Source organism: Eumetopias jubatus, unplaced genomic scaffold (assembly GCF_037043125.1).
Source record: "Eumetopias jubatus isolate StellerSeaLion01/CBP00866 unplaced genomic scaffold, mEumJub1_p1.0 scaffold_5, whole genome shotgun sequence".
Classification (NCBI taxonomy): Eukaryota; Metazoa; Chordata; class Mammalia; order Carnivora; family Otariidae; genus Eumetopias; species Eumetopias jubatus.
Window position 1 is genome coordinate 123,933,662 of NW_028274811.1, and position 16,720 is coordinate 123,950,381.

The 16,720-nt window shown below is 45.2% G+C and overlaps 1 protein-coding gene across 3 annotated transcripts in view; it reads right to left on the reverse strand.

Moving 5' to 3' along the window:
- EGFLAM (EGF like, fibronectin type III and laminin G domains) overlaps positions 1-16,720 on the reverse strand; it is a 185,071-nt gene that overhangs the window by 28,702 nt on the left and 139,649 nt on the right. For all 3 annotated transcript variants that reach the window (XM_088023705.1, XM_088023704.1, XM_088023703.1), the window contains 3 exons: positions 5,093-5,218; positions 3,555-3,798; positions 112-223 (listed from right to left, as the gene is read on the reverse strand). In XM_088023705.1, coding sequence (XP_087879831.1) covers positions 112-223; positions 3,555-3,798; positions 5,093-5,218 — 482 coding nt within the window. The remainder of the gene's footprint in view (positions 1-111; positions 224-3,554; positions 3,799-5,092; positions 5,219-16,720) is intronic.

Below are 16,720 nucleotides of genomic sequence, written 5' to 3' on the forward strand. Positions count from 1 at the left end.
CGAGGCAGCCTGGCACCGGGGTCCATGTACTTAACCACTACACTGCTGCTCTTCTCGCCAGGACAGGAAGAAACCAGTAACCCAGTTCCCGCCAACGCATGTCCTGCTTACCTCTGCCATTGCTTCCACCACCTTCTGCTTATCCACTTGTAAGATCCCATTCTTTGCTGTGCGAGACACATGCAGCTCGTGCCAGTGGCCCAGGGTGAGGGGGTCTTCACTCCTGTTGAAGGAAGGAAACTGAGCATGGGTTAGCATCACTGGTGTTGCGGATCATGCTCATGAATCCATCCGATGCAACTGATGCCAACCTCAGATGCCTCATTTCATTCGGTCCAAAGAAAACAATCATTCCTGCTTAGTAAGCACAGCAGTGTGAGCTCCATCTATTGGACCCCTTTATGGTAGGAACATTGCAATTATTTTATTTATTTGTTACAACAAGCCTGAAATGTGGGTCAGATGAGCCTGGTTTTCTAGATGAGAGGTGACAGGAGGTGAGATGTGATCACAGCTGCACACAAGCTTTGAAAAAAGAGTTACCTGGGCTCTGGTGTAAAACACAGATTCTTTGTTGTACTGATGTCTGCAGCATCCTTCAAAATGCAGAAAAAATAGGATGGATGGATGGATGGATGGATGGGTGGATTGGTGGATGGATGGATGGACTGGTGGATGGATGGATTGGTGGATGGATGGATTGGTGGATGGATGGATGGATGGATGGATGGATGGGTGGATGGATGGATTGGTGGATGGATGGATTGGTGGATGGATGGATGGATGGATGGATGGATGGATGGGTGGATGGATGGATTGGTGGATGGATGGATTGGTGGATGGATGGATGGATGGATGGATGGATGGGTGGATGGATGGATGGACTGGTGGATGGATGGATGGATATAAGGATAGCTAGGCATGTGATAAAGCAAATATAGCAAAATATTAATTGTAGATGGCAAATGGGAGGTATAAGGATGTTTACTATATAATTCTTCCAACTTTTCTATATGTTTGAAATTTCTCATAATACAATGTTGGGGGGGAGGGTTCCATATTGTCTGATATTGTGAAAAGGATTAAAGGTACTTTAAAAATCCAATTATTAATTCCAGGTGGAAGCACTTAAAGTTTAAATGTTATGAATAGGAGTTTTATACATTACTTTGGATAGTGAGGTATGCAGAAGAGTATAATTATTGCATTTGTATTTCTAACGGCGTCTAGTTTCTGGCCTTCACTGAACCTCCCAATTATTTTTTGATCTGGATCATCTTTAGAAAACTGTCAGGAATACCAATGGGCACAATTACTGAAAGGTCTCCACCCCCCTCACTTGATTTTCTTTTGCTCTGGCTAATGTTTTTGTGATTTGTCCTTAGCAATTAGAATTTAATCACCTTGGCTAAATCGATATGCAATAAAGAAATCAGAGGCACTCTTAAAGCAGCCCCGTCTCCATGATAAGTCACAGCGCCTTGGTGGCGTTCTTGTCCTGCCAAGGTCACTCCCTGTCAATACCTGCCTTCCTCAGCATGCTGGTATTGATCCCAGCCATCACGAGCTCATTCCAGTTGCCTTGATTTTTGAATCAAGTTCATAATGAACTTGACCACCTTATCCTTTTCCTAAAGTTAAAATGATTTGGCCAATTCCACAACTTCCTGTGGTTCAGCCTTTCAGCGAATGTTCTTAATCAAGCAGGAAGTCTTTGAAGTGGTTTTCAAAATAAACATCTTGCAAAGGGGCGCCTGAAACACCTACAGAAATCACTGTTGTCAGGTTACCCTGGGGAGGGGAGGGGACAGGGGGTGCTTTGCCCCTTGGACACTCTGAGAACTTGCTTCCTTTTCATCACAACTAATACGCAGAATCCTTTTTCCAGGCGCTTTCCTGCCAGGCAGGAAGACAAAAACTCACATTTACAATAAATAAATAAATAAATAAATAAATAAATAAATAAAACCACCTCTTGTCTCAAAGAGGCACAGAATTATGAAAGAGAGACATGCTGGACACTCAGGTCCTATGTGTCTGTGACCCCACAGCTGGAGCTGCCTCCGCAGAGGTGCTGGGTGTGGGGGGCCATCCATCCAGGAGAAGGGCTGATGAGCCCGGACCCTCCACTCACTCTTTCTGGTCACTCCGTATCCAGGAGGAAGCCATTTGGAAACACAAGGTGATATTCAAGGTGTCTTTCCTTCTCAATTTGACAAATGGTTCTACCTGAATTGCTTAGCTGTTTTGCATAATCATATGTAAATTGAATCAATTAAATACCCACCCACGTTGTCTTGAGACCTAGGATGGTTTTGCATAACCAGAGGTACAAAAATATTCACCCATGCCCCAAGGAAGGAAGTGTCACTGATGTGCACGAATTCAGCCACAGGACAAAAATGAACAGTCCTTTTTAAGAATTGTTGGAACCTAATGCAGTAAGCATTTCTCATCAGCCATGAAAAATGATCAGCAGTTAAGGGCGTTGTATGGTCATAACATCTCTCCCGCACGCTCTTCCTAAAAATGACGGTCTAGCAGTATGAATTACAACTGAATGCAGCCCTCAATTTCCTTTAAGACAACCACCACCGACTGATTTCCTGCTGCGGGGCACCACTGAATGAAACATCATAGTGAGTTTCAAAAGAGAATTCACCAAATGTAGGAACAAGGAGCATGTCTGCCTTTGATGAGCAGGCCTCTGGCCTGAAGGCAAAAACTACCATGAGAGCAAGACAGTAAGGGAGACCTAGATAAATAAGAACATCTGCCCCTACCATCCACAGGCTCTGAGGGAGTCATCAAAATAGTGACACACTGGATGGGAACAATCGATCTGCTAAATAAATTAAGAGTACAAGTAAAATAACAGGAGGACAGGTTCGACAACCCGGAGCCAGTTCTGCAGCTACCAGCAAGTACTTCACAATCACCTAGGCATGGCCGTGCTATTGAAACCACTTATCACACAGCCTTCTTGAGCATCGTGGTCAGGGATGGGTCCCTGCGATGGTTGACTCAGTGCCAGGCTCTTACATGGAGAACGGTAAGAGACTCGCAAAATAACTGGTTACCATCAAAGAAACAGTGCAAGAGGACAGTAAACATTGAAAGCGAGGTCACCAAGGACATTTCTGTTCGTTCAAAGTCTGTTAATACTTCTTTACTAGTCATCACATATTTGCTGGGCGCCCACCGAGTGATGCTCTGAGCATGCGCAGATGAATTACACTTCATCACGTTTCTCCTGATGGCACCGTACAAAACGAAGGCAGGGTAGCCCCATCTGAAGCAAGCCCGTCTGCCATAGGTGGAAGCAGAGAGTTGCTCCCTGCTGGGGAGTTATTGGAAAAAAGGAAATCTTGCTAGGAGGAAAGTATGAGCCATAAGGAAGCATGTTATCTGTAAACACCAGGACAAATTTCAGAAAAGATAACTGTGGAGGGAGGACAGGAAGAGTGCGAGCTATTAGGACAAAGTCATCTTTTCCCAAAGTGACCACTATTTAGCTTTTGGGGAGGGGGGCCCCTGAAGGTCTCAGTCCTTACCTGAGAACACCGGTCCCAGAGCCACAGTCAAAGCGGAACTCCACGTGGCCCCCCGCCATGTTGATAGACAGGAAGTCTTTGCTGGCTGTGTCATAGCTGTAGAGGAGGACGCCCTCACCCGAGTCCGGCCGAAACGTGATCTCAAACTCCGTGAAGGAGAGGTAATGCTGGGGCTCCAGCGGCCAGGGAGTTGCAGCATAGGACCTCAGGGACTTGCTGAATTGAGGAATGATCAGGGTGAAAGCTGAGGAAAGAAGCATGTCATTAGAAATCCCTCTGTGGCAGGACCAGCCACGTTATTTTCCTCCTAGGTACAGAGCGAAACTACATTTCCCAGCAGCCCTGAGTTAGTTGGCTGGTGTAGAATGTGGGTGAGAGTATTATACAGCACCCCAGATCTGGCCCCTCGAATTTCCTCATGTGCTAGCTGAATGCAAGAAGCAGGGGGGTGGGGGATTCTAAGGCCCTGGCAGAGCCACTGGAAGGCAGGAGCCTGCACCCCTGAATGGCATACCCTGCCCAACCCCCGACTGGCCTGCAGTGATGTGTGATGTGAGCAAGGATCAACCTTTATTATGTTAGGCTACAAAATATGAGATGATATGTATCAGCTTTGGCTTACTGGAAATCATAGACCCTCTTCTAGGTGAAATGAGATTTGAGATTATACAGTGTTAAAAAAAAATTTCTCCCAGAATGCTGTCTTAGGTCCAATTTTGAATCACTAGTAAAAAATTAAAACATGTTCAACTCTGCATGGTGTTCCAAAATCTTTTAAATCTTTAAAATTTTCCATTATATGTGTGTGTTTGTGTATGCATTGTGTTTAGATGTATATAAACACATGTTGGTTTATACATGTATTGAGACCTATACAGACAGTACTGAGAGGTGGAATAATTCACTAGAACAGGACAAAGACAAAGAAACAAGATGACTTTTGTCCCATCTCATTGTTAATGATTCTGTGTATATTTTCCCAACCTTTTCTCTGAAACTGACGGATATTCTAAGGAGCATGAGCTACAAATGGTCTGATACAGACCATACACACAGAGGTTTTTCAAAGTTTTTTGAGGGCCAAAAGGAGCCCACCAAAGCCTGGCCCAAGAGCATCTTCAAATGAACACATCTTTGGTTGGTTTGACACTTCAACACTCAAAGACACTGCAACCTGATTTTAAAAAAAGAGGGGGGGGCGCGCCAGGGTGGCTCAGTCAGTTAAGCATCTGACTCCAGCTCAGGTCATGATCTCAGGGTCCTGGGATTTAGCCCCATGTAGGGCTCCCTGCTCAACAGGGAGTCTGCTTCTCCCTCTGCCTCGCTCCACCCCCTCCACCTCGTGCATGCTCTCTCTCTCTCTCAAGTAAATAAATAAAAGCTTTAAAAAAAAAGATTCTCCCATGTTTCCCAATAATGCATAAACTTTAATCCCATAAACACGTATGGGACTTTGCTAAAAGCACATTGATGAAAAATTACATCAACATGAATTAACAGTGCAGACAGAGATCACAATCAACTTGCTTCTTTCTCACCGTCTTCACAGTGTCGCCCTTTAAATCCAAGGGGACAGAGGCAAATGTAGGAGTCGGCTTTGACTGCCGTGCAGGTGCCACCATTGATACACGAAGCTTCGTCGCAGAGTCCGCCGCTGCATTCCCCTGAATACAGAACAGGAATTACAAAACCGATCCATCACGTGAGCCAGGCCAAGATGATGGCGCTGACCATGCCAACCGCTCAGGGCTCCGAATAAATACAGTTCAGTTCCCACTCCTGTTCACTAGTACCCCTGCACAACTGGAAAACAGCTTTCAGGGTAAGTGGAATGTACCCTTTGCTTTAATTTGATTTTGGCTTGTTCTTTATGAAGAGCCACAGAATCTTCAAAACATGGTGGACACAATAAATCAAATACTAAATTGTCAGACAATTTTATGACCACCGATGAATGAGCTGTTTCTGCTTTAATTCATCTCTCTCTTATTCCCACAAGAGTGTGTTTCAATCCCTCCGATGTCAACATGGCATTTCTGTTAAAAGCGTTCTAGTTTGTGTGGCCCCAATTACCTTAAGTGCTACCACCCTGTGGGTTCAAAGTTGAGGCAATAAGGTGGGAACTGAAGCCATGTCTAACGTATGACCTGGCCTGAACTGTCCACTCCTCTGTCTGGGGCAGGGAGGGGGGAGGGGGCTCCATAATACCTCAGCGTGTGCCTTCCAGAATCCCTATTTATACCTCCAAAGTTACGATCGTATGGGAGACAGAAAGGTGGCCTGGAGTAAAAAGTGGTGAGAGACTCAACACCAGATGGGTCCATTCTCTTTACCAAACACATATCAGAGAGACCCATCCAGGGCATACTTTGTCATTGTCAAGATCATCAGATGAAAGGGAAAGAAATGGACTTCTCCTACACTGCTTTTCTTCTGCTTCCTTGGTCTTCCTTTTCTCCTTGTATATAAGAAATAAATTAGACAGAAGGGCCCAGAACGACATAGGTTGAATACAAAACATTTCTTCCTGGGATGGGGGCAAAGGGACACATCTCTGATGGAGGGTCCAGCCCTGCACCCTGCAGGCGATGATGCTGTGCCCACCTCCCACTTCCCCCATGTTGGCCTGGTTGTGCCATCTCAGTAGGGCAAGCCTCTCGTCCTTTCCTCCTCAGTCCTCTGCATTTGTCGAGCTGATCCAGTCTCTTCTTCCATGCTCAGCCTAACTGGGAGGATGAGCCGGGCTGGGTATAGTGTGCACCCAGGTGAGGAGGCCAACCTCAGGGGCCCGTGACAGAGCTGAATTCAAGCCCTTCCAGATGGCTCGGCGCTCCAGCCAGGGTGGGCTGGCCTCGGCAAATTCCAGCTGGGGCCCCTGGAAGTTCAGGTCCAAGTGACGCGTGGTCTGCAGCCACAGCTAGAGAACACAGCCAGCAACCTCGCTCCGCAGGGAGGGTGATGTGCATCCACGAGAGCCAAACTCACAGGCCCCATGCCCCCACTGGGCTTGGCGGACTGCGACCCTTTCTCAGAGAAGGGCTGCTCCCACAGGAAGACGTGGGGTTCTTGGGTTATTTTAGATGCACATGAGAAAATATTACTTTATATGTTTGCATTGTGACTATATTTCAAGAGGTGGGAGTGGGGTGGGGCATTTCCTTGATGAAAGCGAGTTTCGGCAGGATTCTGCTGGCCGTGGTATGCAAGTCGGATTGGGAGCACTGGCATGGGAAAGAGGAACGAAATCCTATGGGGAGGGAACCTGGGGGTGGACAGGGTGGTCACAGAGCACATGGAGAGATAGCGAAGACACAAGGAAGAAAGAAATAGCCAGTTCCTTCTAGAGGTTGAAGGCGGAGGCAGACTCCAGCATAACGTCCGGGGTCCCAGCTGGGCCGTCTGAACAAAAAGTGGTGGAATGGGGCGCCTGTGTGGCTCCATCGTTAAGCGGCTGCCTTCGGCTCAGGTCATGGTCCCAGGGTCCTGGGATCGAGCCCTGCATCGGGCTCCCTGCTCCACGGGAAGCCTGCTTCTCCCTCTCCCGCTCCCCCTGCTTGTGTTCCTGTTCTTGCTATCTCTCTCTCTGTCAAATAAATAAAATCTTTAAAAAAAAAAAAAAGAAAAGTGGTGGGCGTAGGGCGATGAGCAGGGCTGGGAGCAGGAACTGTTTACTGCGGGGCAGAGGAGCTGGCCTCGCTCAGCTGAAGCCTACGGTGACTGTGCCAACATCCCCTGCTGAGCCCCGTGGGCACAGCCCCCGCACACGGGTGGGGGCACACTGGAGGGGCAGCGGTGACGTGGGGGTGACCCTGACACCAAGAGCGGAGGGGATTCTTGAGAGCGGACAGGGAAGGGGCCCCACGGAACTCCCAGGGAACCAGAGGAGGGTGAGGAGCCGGCAGGGAAGACAAAGGGAGAAAATAGGCCAGTGGGCTCGGAAGACTCAGGGCAGGTCCCAGGAGCTCGGGGGGATCAGCAGCACAGAGAGAAGGCAGAGTTAATACTGCTGAGAAGTCCAGGGAGAAGAGCTGCGGGTTTTGTAAAGAGATGGCCACACCCGGTTTTAGGAGAGCGATTTTGCTGTGCCGTGGGAGGCAGAAGCCCCATTGTAGGTTCACACGGGGGCCTGGAAGGATTGCAAGAGTCGGGTCTAGAAAGAGAGGAGAGAGGGGTCTGGGGTTCCTAAGTAGGGCAGGTAGCAGGACTGTGTGAGGTATGGCACCGGTTTGGGCAGGGAGGACCTGAGCAAGTGTGAATAAGCCAGGGCAGGGGGTCCGTGAACTTACATGGGAAACACATTAATCTTTATTTGCCCTCATTTCTAATTGAACTGTTTCCTTCAGTTACTAATGTACGCAAGGAACCTCTAAGGATTAGCAGTTCTCATGGCCTGTGACCAACAGACCTGAGTTATTGTCACATCACATTCCACTTGTCGCAGATATCTCAAACTATCATTTATGCTAATTACTACTTTGAAATCATGGTAGCCATAGTATCTACTATTAAATGATCCTGTTTTCTAATGCTTTATAAAGAAGCACAGATCCTATTATAACAACAAAGCTTAAAAAAACTTTGCATAGCTTTATTTCAATGTAAGTGTTTCCTATCATGGATATTATTCTCTGCCTTTAAAAACAAAATTTTGAGGGGCACCTGGCTGGCTCAGTCGGTGGAGCGTGCGACTCTTGATCTCAGGGTTGTAAGTTTGAGCCCCATGTTGGGTGGAGAGATTACTTAAAAATAAAATCTTGGGATGCCTGGGTGGCTCAGCCAAGCGTCTGATTCTTGATTTTGGCTCAGGTCATGCTCTCAGGGTCGTGAGATCGAGCCCTGGGTCAGGCTCTGAGCTGGGGCATGGAGCCTGCTTAGGATTCTCTCTCCCTCTGCCCCTTCCCCCAAACTGCTCTCTCTTTCTCTCTCTTTCAAAAAAAATCTTAAAAAAAAAATAACAAAAACATCATTTTGAGAAGAGTCCATCAGCTTCACTAGACTGCCAGAGAAGTTCATGGCACGCAAAAGGTTAAGAACCCTTGGGTTACTGAAATGATGATCCTGGTAGCAAGGTCCAGGGATGTAGGGAAGGATGGGTGCAGAGTGGAGATAAATAGGTTAGTTTTAGAAACAAGGGAAACTTCCCACTCTGAGAGTAGGAGGAAGGAAGTTGGTTGCCAGGTCATGGGCCTAGAGTGCTGGCGGGACCTCATCATCAATATATAAAATCAGTTTTGTTGACCCTGAACCTACTAGATGCCCATTTGTGTTTATGCAAGACAATAAAGTGAGGGCAGGAGAGAACTTAGGCCCCTGAGGAGAGAAGCAAAGGTGGAACATCATGGGGTGGAAGACAGTAAGGACATGTGGGCAGGGAGCCACGTCCTGCCCCTCGTCCCCCAGTCCATACCTGAGGCCTGTCAACTCAGTCCACACCTCCGTCACCACCACCAGCCTGGAGCAAATGGCCTTTATCTCTGATCTGGACTGCTGCCATAGCCTCCCAGCCAGTTTACATGTATCTCTTGAATACCGCATCCAATAAGCTGTCCTCAGCCAGAGGGATCTTTTCAGAACACGGACTACCTCATGGTACCCACCACCCCCTCATACTCCCACTGGGACAAGTCATTTCCTCTGCCTCTCTTGTCTGCTTTAAAAGAAAAATGCTTCAGATAGCAACTTTGCACTAAATCCTCAGAAAGCTTCCCCAGACCTCCAGCTCATGAAATTCCCTTATTACACACTGTTATTGTACTGTCACTCCTCCTTTAACACTTACACCAAACTGTAATTTTACATTTACTTCTGCGGCTGTTTGATCAATCCGGTCTCTCCTTGCGGCAGCTACATGAGGGCTGAGCTAGGATCCTGTCGTTCTTGTTCATTACTTTATCCCCAGCACCCAGCTTCATGATTGGCATTAAGCAGATGATTAAATAAGTATATTGAGGGAAAGAATGACTAAAAAGACTGACAAGCCCACGGTGAGACCCATGGACACCTCAGACCTCTTGAGTCTCGAATAACATGGGAAGCTGGCTTTGTTACATTGACCCAGCGGGGTGTGGAGATCCAAGATAGGATTGGAAAAAAGGAGTGTTGCTGGTTTAGGTTTGAGAATTTGGGTGGCAATACTAAAAGACAAGTCTAGACCAGAGAATGCAAAATTTTGCTGAGACTGCTGACTAATCTAGAACGTGAGTTTAGAGAGAGTCCAATCACGGGGAATAATCTAATGAAGGAGATGAAGTGGGAGGGCTTGAGTAATGAGGAGCTGGGGCAGGCTGAATGGAAGGGGGGAGGGGGACAGAGAAAAAGCTGGGGTTGAAGACAGCAGTGCCAAGTTAGAGGTTCGGGTTGCTCTTAGAGGAACCATGACTCTGCTACTGTCATTTCCTTCTTCTGGAAGCCTGTATCCCCACCAGAAATTCACTGCTGTTGGTATGAGCCCAGTCTTCCCCATCATGGCACTGCATTTAATTTAAAAGAACTTAAATTTCTGAAGGACTAACTCAAAGTAAAGCAAGGATGGAGCCTGAGGAAGGATAAGCAGCCCTTTTTCAGCACGCCAGGGTGATAAATGGGAAAAAAATGAAAAAAGGCAATGTGACTGATGCCTGCCATTAAGGTTCATCATAAGGCTCATAGTCATCAAAGAATCTAATAGTAGCTTCCGGGGAGCCCAGAGCCAGCAAGATGGGGCTGTCTGGTGCCATCAGCTCAATGGAGAGGTTGGTTTCGCACTATATTAGAATTTAAAATGCTGCCAAAAATTGGTCCTTGCTCAACTTCGCAATGTCTTAACTACCTGTCAGAGGTGACCATGCAGTCTTGACACTACAGATCTGTCCTTCAGGGCTGTTGCCCCTGTTAGTTCAATGAAGAGAGAAAAAATAACTTACACCCTGCTTAATAGGTGGAGTCAGGATTAATAATAATATCAATAGCAAGATATATTTACAACACGTTTGCTATGTTTTTAGTACTTTTATGCGTCCCAACTCATCTGGACAAAGTAATCTTAGGAGGAAGTTACTAAAAAAATTCATAGGTTGATGGCGGAGGAGTAGGAGACCTGGATTTCGTCTGGTCTCAGGAATTCAGCTGAATAGGGATCAGACCATTTTGAACACCTACAAACTCAACAGGAGATCGAAGAAGAGAGTAGCAACAACTCTCTGAAGAGAGAAGCGACCACTTACTGGAAGGTAGGGCATGCGGAGAAGTGAATCCGAGGCAATATTCGGGAGGATAGACGGCGGGGGAGGGGGCCTCCGTCAGCTGCTTCTGGCAAGTGCTAGAGCCGCAGAGCACAAAATCGGAACTTTTGGAAGTCGGTTCCGCTGAGGAACGTCACTCCAATGGCTAAGCGGAAGGTGGAACCCTCACGGGACAGTGTGGACTCAGGACTCTCGGGGTCACAGAAAGACCGGGGGAGCCTGAGTGCGCCAGAGCTCCCAGGTATCAGAGCGGGGAAGCCGACTGCAGAGACGGAGCCGAGGCGCGGGCTCTCAGCTCGGGGTTGCCATAAACTGTGATCCGCGGCCCAGTTGGGCCACTGCGCCTCCAGCAGGGACCCAACAAGCAGCAGAGCCGGGGAGACTCCCCTTCCTCCCCGGGGAGGAGCAGTGCAGGAGCGCACCGCAGGGATCTGCTGGGTTTGGAGACTCCACAACGGGTCGGGTGCCAGAGATAGAAACACTCGGTCACAGGCCGGGTGAGCACGGAGTGCGGCCGGAGACCAGGGAGATGGGAGTGATTGACTGCTTTTCTCTGGGGGTGCACTGAGGAGTGGGGCCCCGAGTTCTCAGCTCCTCGGGGCAGAGAGTGGGAGGCCACCATTTTCACCCTGGTCCTCCAAAGCTGCACCGAGAGCTTGCAGGGAACAAAAGCTCCTGAGAGCAAACCCAAGCAGCTTGCTTAGCCCCGACCAACAAGGGCAGGGCAATTCCGCCTCCAGCAAAGACCTTTGGGAACCACGGCAACAGGCCCCTCCCCCAGAAGATCAGCACGAACAGCCAGCGAGCCAAGACCAAGTTCACCGTTCAAGGAGAACGGGAGAACTCCAGTGCTAGGGGAATACTGCACATAGAATTCATGGCTTTTTTACCATGATTCATTAGTTTTTCAAAGTTAATTTTTTAAACTATTTTTTGTGGGGGTTTTTTTGAGTTTTTCTTTTTCCCTTTTTCAACCAACATCTTATCAATCCCTTTTTTAAAAAAACATTTTTTATTTTTCATTTTTAGAGTCATATCTTGTCCCTTCATAGTAGTTACCCTTATTTTTGGCATATATATATAAGTTCTTCTCTCTTTAAAATTTTGATATACATTTTCTTCTAACAGATCAAAACATACCCTAAATCACTAGTGTATGGCTTTGTTCTAGTCTCCTGCCTGATCACAGTCTCTCCCTTTTTTTTCTTTTCTTTTTTTTTTAAATCTTCTTCTTTCTTCTTTCAAACAACTTCTTATCAATTCCGTTTATAAAACCTTTTATAATTTTCATCTTTACAGTAGTCTTCCATCCCTTCATTGTATCAACCCTTATTTTGTACATATATAAGTCTTTCTTCCTTTAAAATTTTAGGAGGCACTTTCTTCTAACAGACCAAAATATGCCCAAAATCTAGTGTGTGGCACCGATCTATGCACTAGCCTGATCATATTTGATCTTATTCTGGTTTTTTTTTTGTTTTGTTCTGTTTTTGTTTGTTTTTATCTTTTTCTTTTTTATTCTCTTTCTTTTTTCTTTCTTTCCCTTTCTTTTCCCCTGGCTTCAGGTCTTTTCTAATTTGTATAGAGTATATTTGCTGGGGACGTTGTTAACCTGTTAGCATTTTGTTCTCTCATTCATCTATTCTCCTTTGGACAAAATGACAAGATGAAAAAAATCACCTCAGCAAAAAGAACAAGAGGTAGTACCATTTGCCAGGGACCTACTCAATACAGACATTAGTATGATGTCGGACCTAGAGTTCAGAATCATGACTTTAAAGATACTAGCTGGGCTTGGAAAAAGCATGGAAGTTATTAGAGAAACCCTTTCTGGAGAAATAAAAGAACTAAAATCTAACCAAGTCAAAATCAAAAAGGCTATTAATGAGGTGCAATAAAAAATGGGGGCACTAACTGCTAGGATAAATGAGGCAGAAGAGAGAATCAGTGATATAGAAGACCAAATGATGGAAAATAAAGAGGCTGAGAAAAAGAGAGAGAAACAACTACAGGATCACGAGGGCAGACTTCGAGAGATAAGCGACACGATAAGATGAAACAACATTAGAATAATTGGGATCCCAGAAGAAGAAGAAAGAGACAGAGGGGCAGAAGGTATATTGGAGCAAATAATAGCAGAGAACTTTCCTAAAGTGGGGAAGGAAACAGGCATCAAAATCCAGGAGGCACAGAGAACCCCTCTCAAAATCAATAAAAATAGGTCAACACTCCGACATCTAATAGTAAAACTTACGAGTCTCAGAGACAAAGAGAAAATCCTGAAAGCCGCTCGGGAGAAGAGATATGTAACCTACAATGGTAGAAACATTAGATTGGCAACAGACCTATCCACAGAGACCTGGCAGGCCAGAAAGGACTGGCAAGATATCTTCAGAGCACTAAACGAGAAAAATATGCAGCGAAGAATACTATATCCAGCTCGGCTATCATTGAAAATAGAAGGAGAAATAAAAAGCTTCCAGAACAAACAAAAACTAAAGGAATTTGCAAACACGAAAAAAGCTGAGAGCTTTTCCCCTAAGGTCAGGAACGTGGCAGGGATGTCCACTCTCACCACTGCTATTCAACATAGTATTAGAAGTCCTAGCCACAGCAAATCAGACAACAAAAAGAAATCAAAGGCATCCAAATAGGCAAAGAAGAAGTCTAACTCTCACTCTTTGCAGATGATCTGATACTGTATGTGGAAAACCCAAAAGACTCCACCCCAAAACTGCTAGAACTCATACAGGAATTCAGTAAAGTAGCAGGATATAAAATCAATGCACAGAAATCAGTGGCATTCCTATACACCAACAACAAGACAGAAGAGAGACAAATCAAGGAGTCGATCCCATTTACAATTGCACCCAAAACCATAAGATACCTAGGAATAAATTTAACCAAAGAGGCAAAGGATCTGTACTCAGAAAACTATAAAATACTCATGAAAGAAATTGAAGAAGACACAAAGAAATGGAAAAACGTCCCATGCTCATGGATTGGAAGAACAAACATTGTGAAGATGTCAATGCTACCTAGAGCAATCTACACATTCAATGCAATCCCCATCAAAATACCATCCACTTTTTTCAAAGAAATGGAACAAATAATCCTAAAATTTGTAGGGAACCAGAAGAGACCCCGAATAGCCAGAGGAATATTGAAAAAGAAAAGCAAAGCTGGCGGCATCACAATTCCGGACTTCCAGCTCTATTACAAAGCTGTCATCATCAAGACAGTATGGTACTGGCACAAAAACAGACACATAGAACAACAGAACAGAATAGAGAGCCCAGAAATGGACCCTCAACTCTATGGTCAACTAATCTTTGACAAAGCAGGAAGGAATGTCCAGTGGAATAAAGACAGTCTCTTCCACAAATGGTGTTGGGAAAATTGGACAGCCACATGCAGAAGAATGAAACTGGACCATTTCCTTACACCACACACAAAAATAGACTCCGAATGGTTGAAAGACCTAAACGTGAGACAGGAGTCCATCAAAATCCTAAAGGAGAACACAGGTAGCAACCTCTTCAACCTCAGCCACAGCAACTTCTTCCTAGAAACATCACCAAAGGCAAGAGAAGCAAGGGCAAAAATGAACTATTGGGATTTCATCAAGATAAAAAGCTTTTGCACAGCAAAAGAAACAGTCCACAAAACCAAAAGACAACCGACAGAATGGGAGAAAATATTTGCAAATGACATATCAGATAAAGGGCTAGTATCCAAAATCTATAAAGAACTTATCAAACTCAACACCCAAAGAACAAATAATCCAATCAAGAAATGGGCAGAAGACATGAACAGACATTTTTCCAAAGAAGACATCCAAATGGCCAACAGACCATGAAAAGTGCTCAACATCGCTCGGCATCAGGGAAATCCAAATCAAAACCTCAATGAGATACCACTTCACACCAGTCAGAATGGCTAGAATTAACAAGTCAGGAAACGACAGATGTTGGCGGGGATGTGGAGAAAGGGGAACCCTCCTACACTGTTGGTGCGAATGTAAGTTGGTGCAGACACTCTGGAAAACAGTATGGAGGTTCCTCAAACAGTTGAAAATAGAGCTACCATATGATCCAGCAATTGCACTACTGGGTATTTACCCCAAAGATACAAATGTAGGGATCCGAAGGGGTATGTGCACCCCGATGTTTATAGCAGCAATATCCACAATAGCCAACCTGTGGAAAGAGCCAAGATGTCCATCAACAGATGAATGGATAAAGAAGATGTGGTATATATACGCAATGGAATATTATGCAGCCATCAAAAGGAATGAGATCTTGCCATTTGCAACGACATGGATGGAACTGGAGGGTGTTATGCTGAGTGAAATAAGTCAATCAGAAAAAGACATGTATCATATGACCTCGCTGATATGAGGAATTTTTAACCTTAGGAAACAAACTGAGGGTTGCTGGAGTGGTGGGGGGTGGGAGGGATGGTGTGGCTGGGTGATAGACATTGGGGAGGGTATGTGCTATGGTGAGCGCTGTGAATTATGGAAGACTGTTGAATATCAGATCTATACTTTTGAAACAAATAATGCATTATATGTTAAGAAAAAAAAAGAAGAAGAAGAAGAAGATAGCAGGAGGAGAAGAATGAAGGGGAGTAAGTCGAAGGGGGAGATGAACCATGAGAGACAATTGACTCTGAAAAACAAACTGAGGGTTCTAGAGGGGAGGGGTGTGGGGGATGTGTTAGCCTGGTGATGGGTATTAAAGAGGGCACGTTCTGCGTGGAGCACTGGGTGTTATGCACAAACAATGAATCATGGAACACTACATCAAAAACTAATGATGTAATGTATGGTGATTAACATAACAATAAAAAAATTTAAAAAATATAAATAAATAAATAAATAAATAAAATCTTAAAAACAAAAATTCATAGGTTGAAGCCCTAACTCCCAATGTGACTGTATTTGGAGACAGGGCCTTTCAGATGGTAATTAAGGGGAAATGAAGTCTTAAGGGTGGGACCTAATCCAATCTGATCAGTGTCCTTGTAAGAAGAGGGAGAGCCACCAGGGATACAGGCACCCAAAGGCCATGTGAGGACACAGTGGAAGGATTGCCATCTGCAAACCGAGGAGGGAGGCCTCTGGAGAAACCAAACCTGCCACTGCCTTCGTCTTGGAGTTCCAGCTTCCAGAACTGTGAGAAAATAATGTTATTAAAACCACCAGTCTGTGGTATTTTGTTATGGCAGCCCTAGCAGACTAAAATGGTCAACTGAGTTAACCAACTTTAGAATTATCTATCTGCTCTCAGTAATGGAATAAACATCTTTATTGCTTTAAAAACAACCCTAGTTTTCTCAAAAAATTGTTGCTGGAGGGACATCTGAGTGGCTCAGCTGGGTAAGCATCTGCCTTCAGCTCAGGTCATGATCTTGGGGTCCTGGGATCAAACCCTGCACTGGGCTCCCTGCTCAGTGGGGAGTCTGCTTCTCCCTCTCCCCCTTACCCTGCTCATGCTCTCTCTCTCTCTCAAATAAATAAATAAATTCTTTTTTTTAAAAAAATGGTGCTGGAACAACTGGACATCCACATGCAAATAATAATAATATTAATCATCTAGACACAGACCTTACACCTTTCACAAAAATTAACTCAAATAGATCACAGACCTAAATGTAAAACACAAAACTATGAAACTTCTAGAAGGTAATGTGGACAAAAACCTAGATGACCTTGGGTGAGGCAATGACTTTTTAGAGACAATACCAAAGGCACAGCCCTTAAAAGAAATAACTGATAAGTTTGATCTCATTAAAATTAAACATTTCTAATCTATGAAAGGCAATGTCAAGAGCATGAGAGGATAAGCCAAGGACTGGGAGAAAATATTTGCAAACTACACATCTGATAAAGGACTGTTGTCCAAAATATATTAAAAAAAAGAGGGCGCCTGGGTGGCTCAG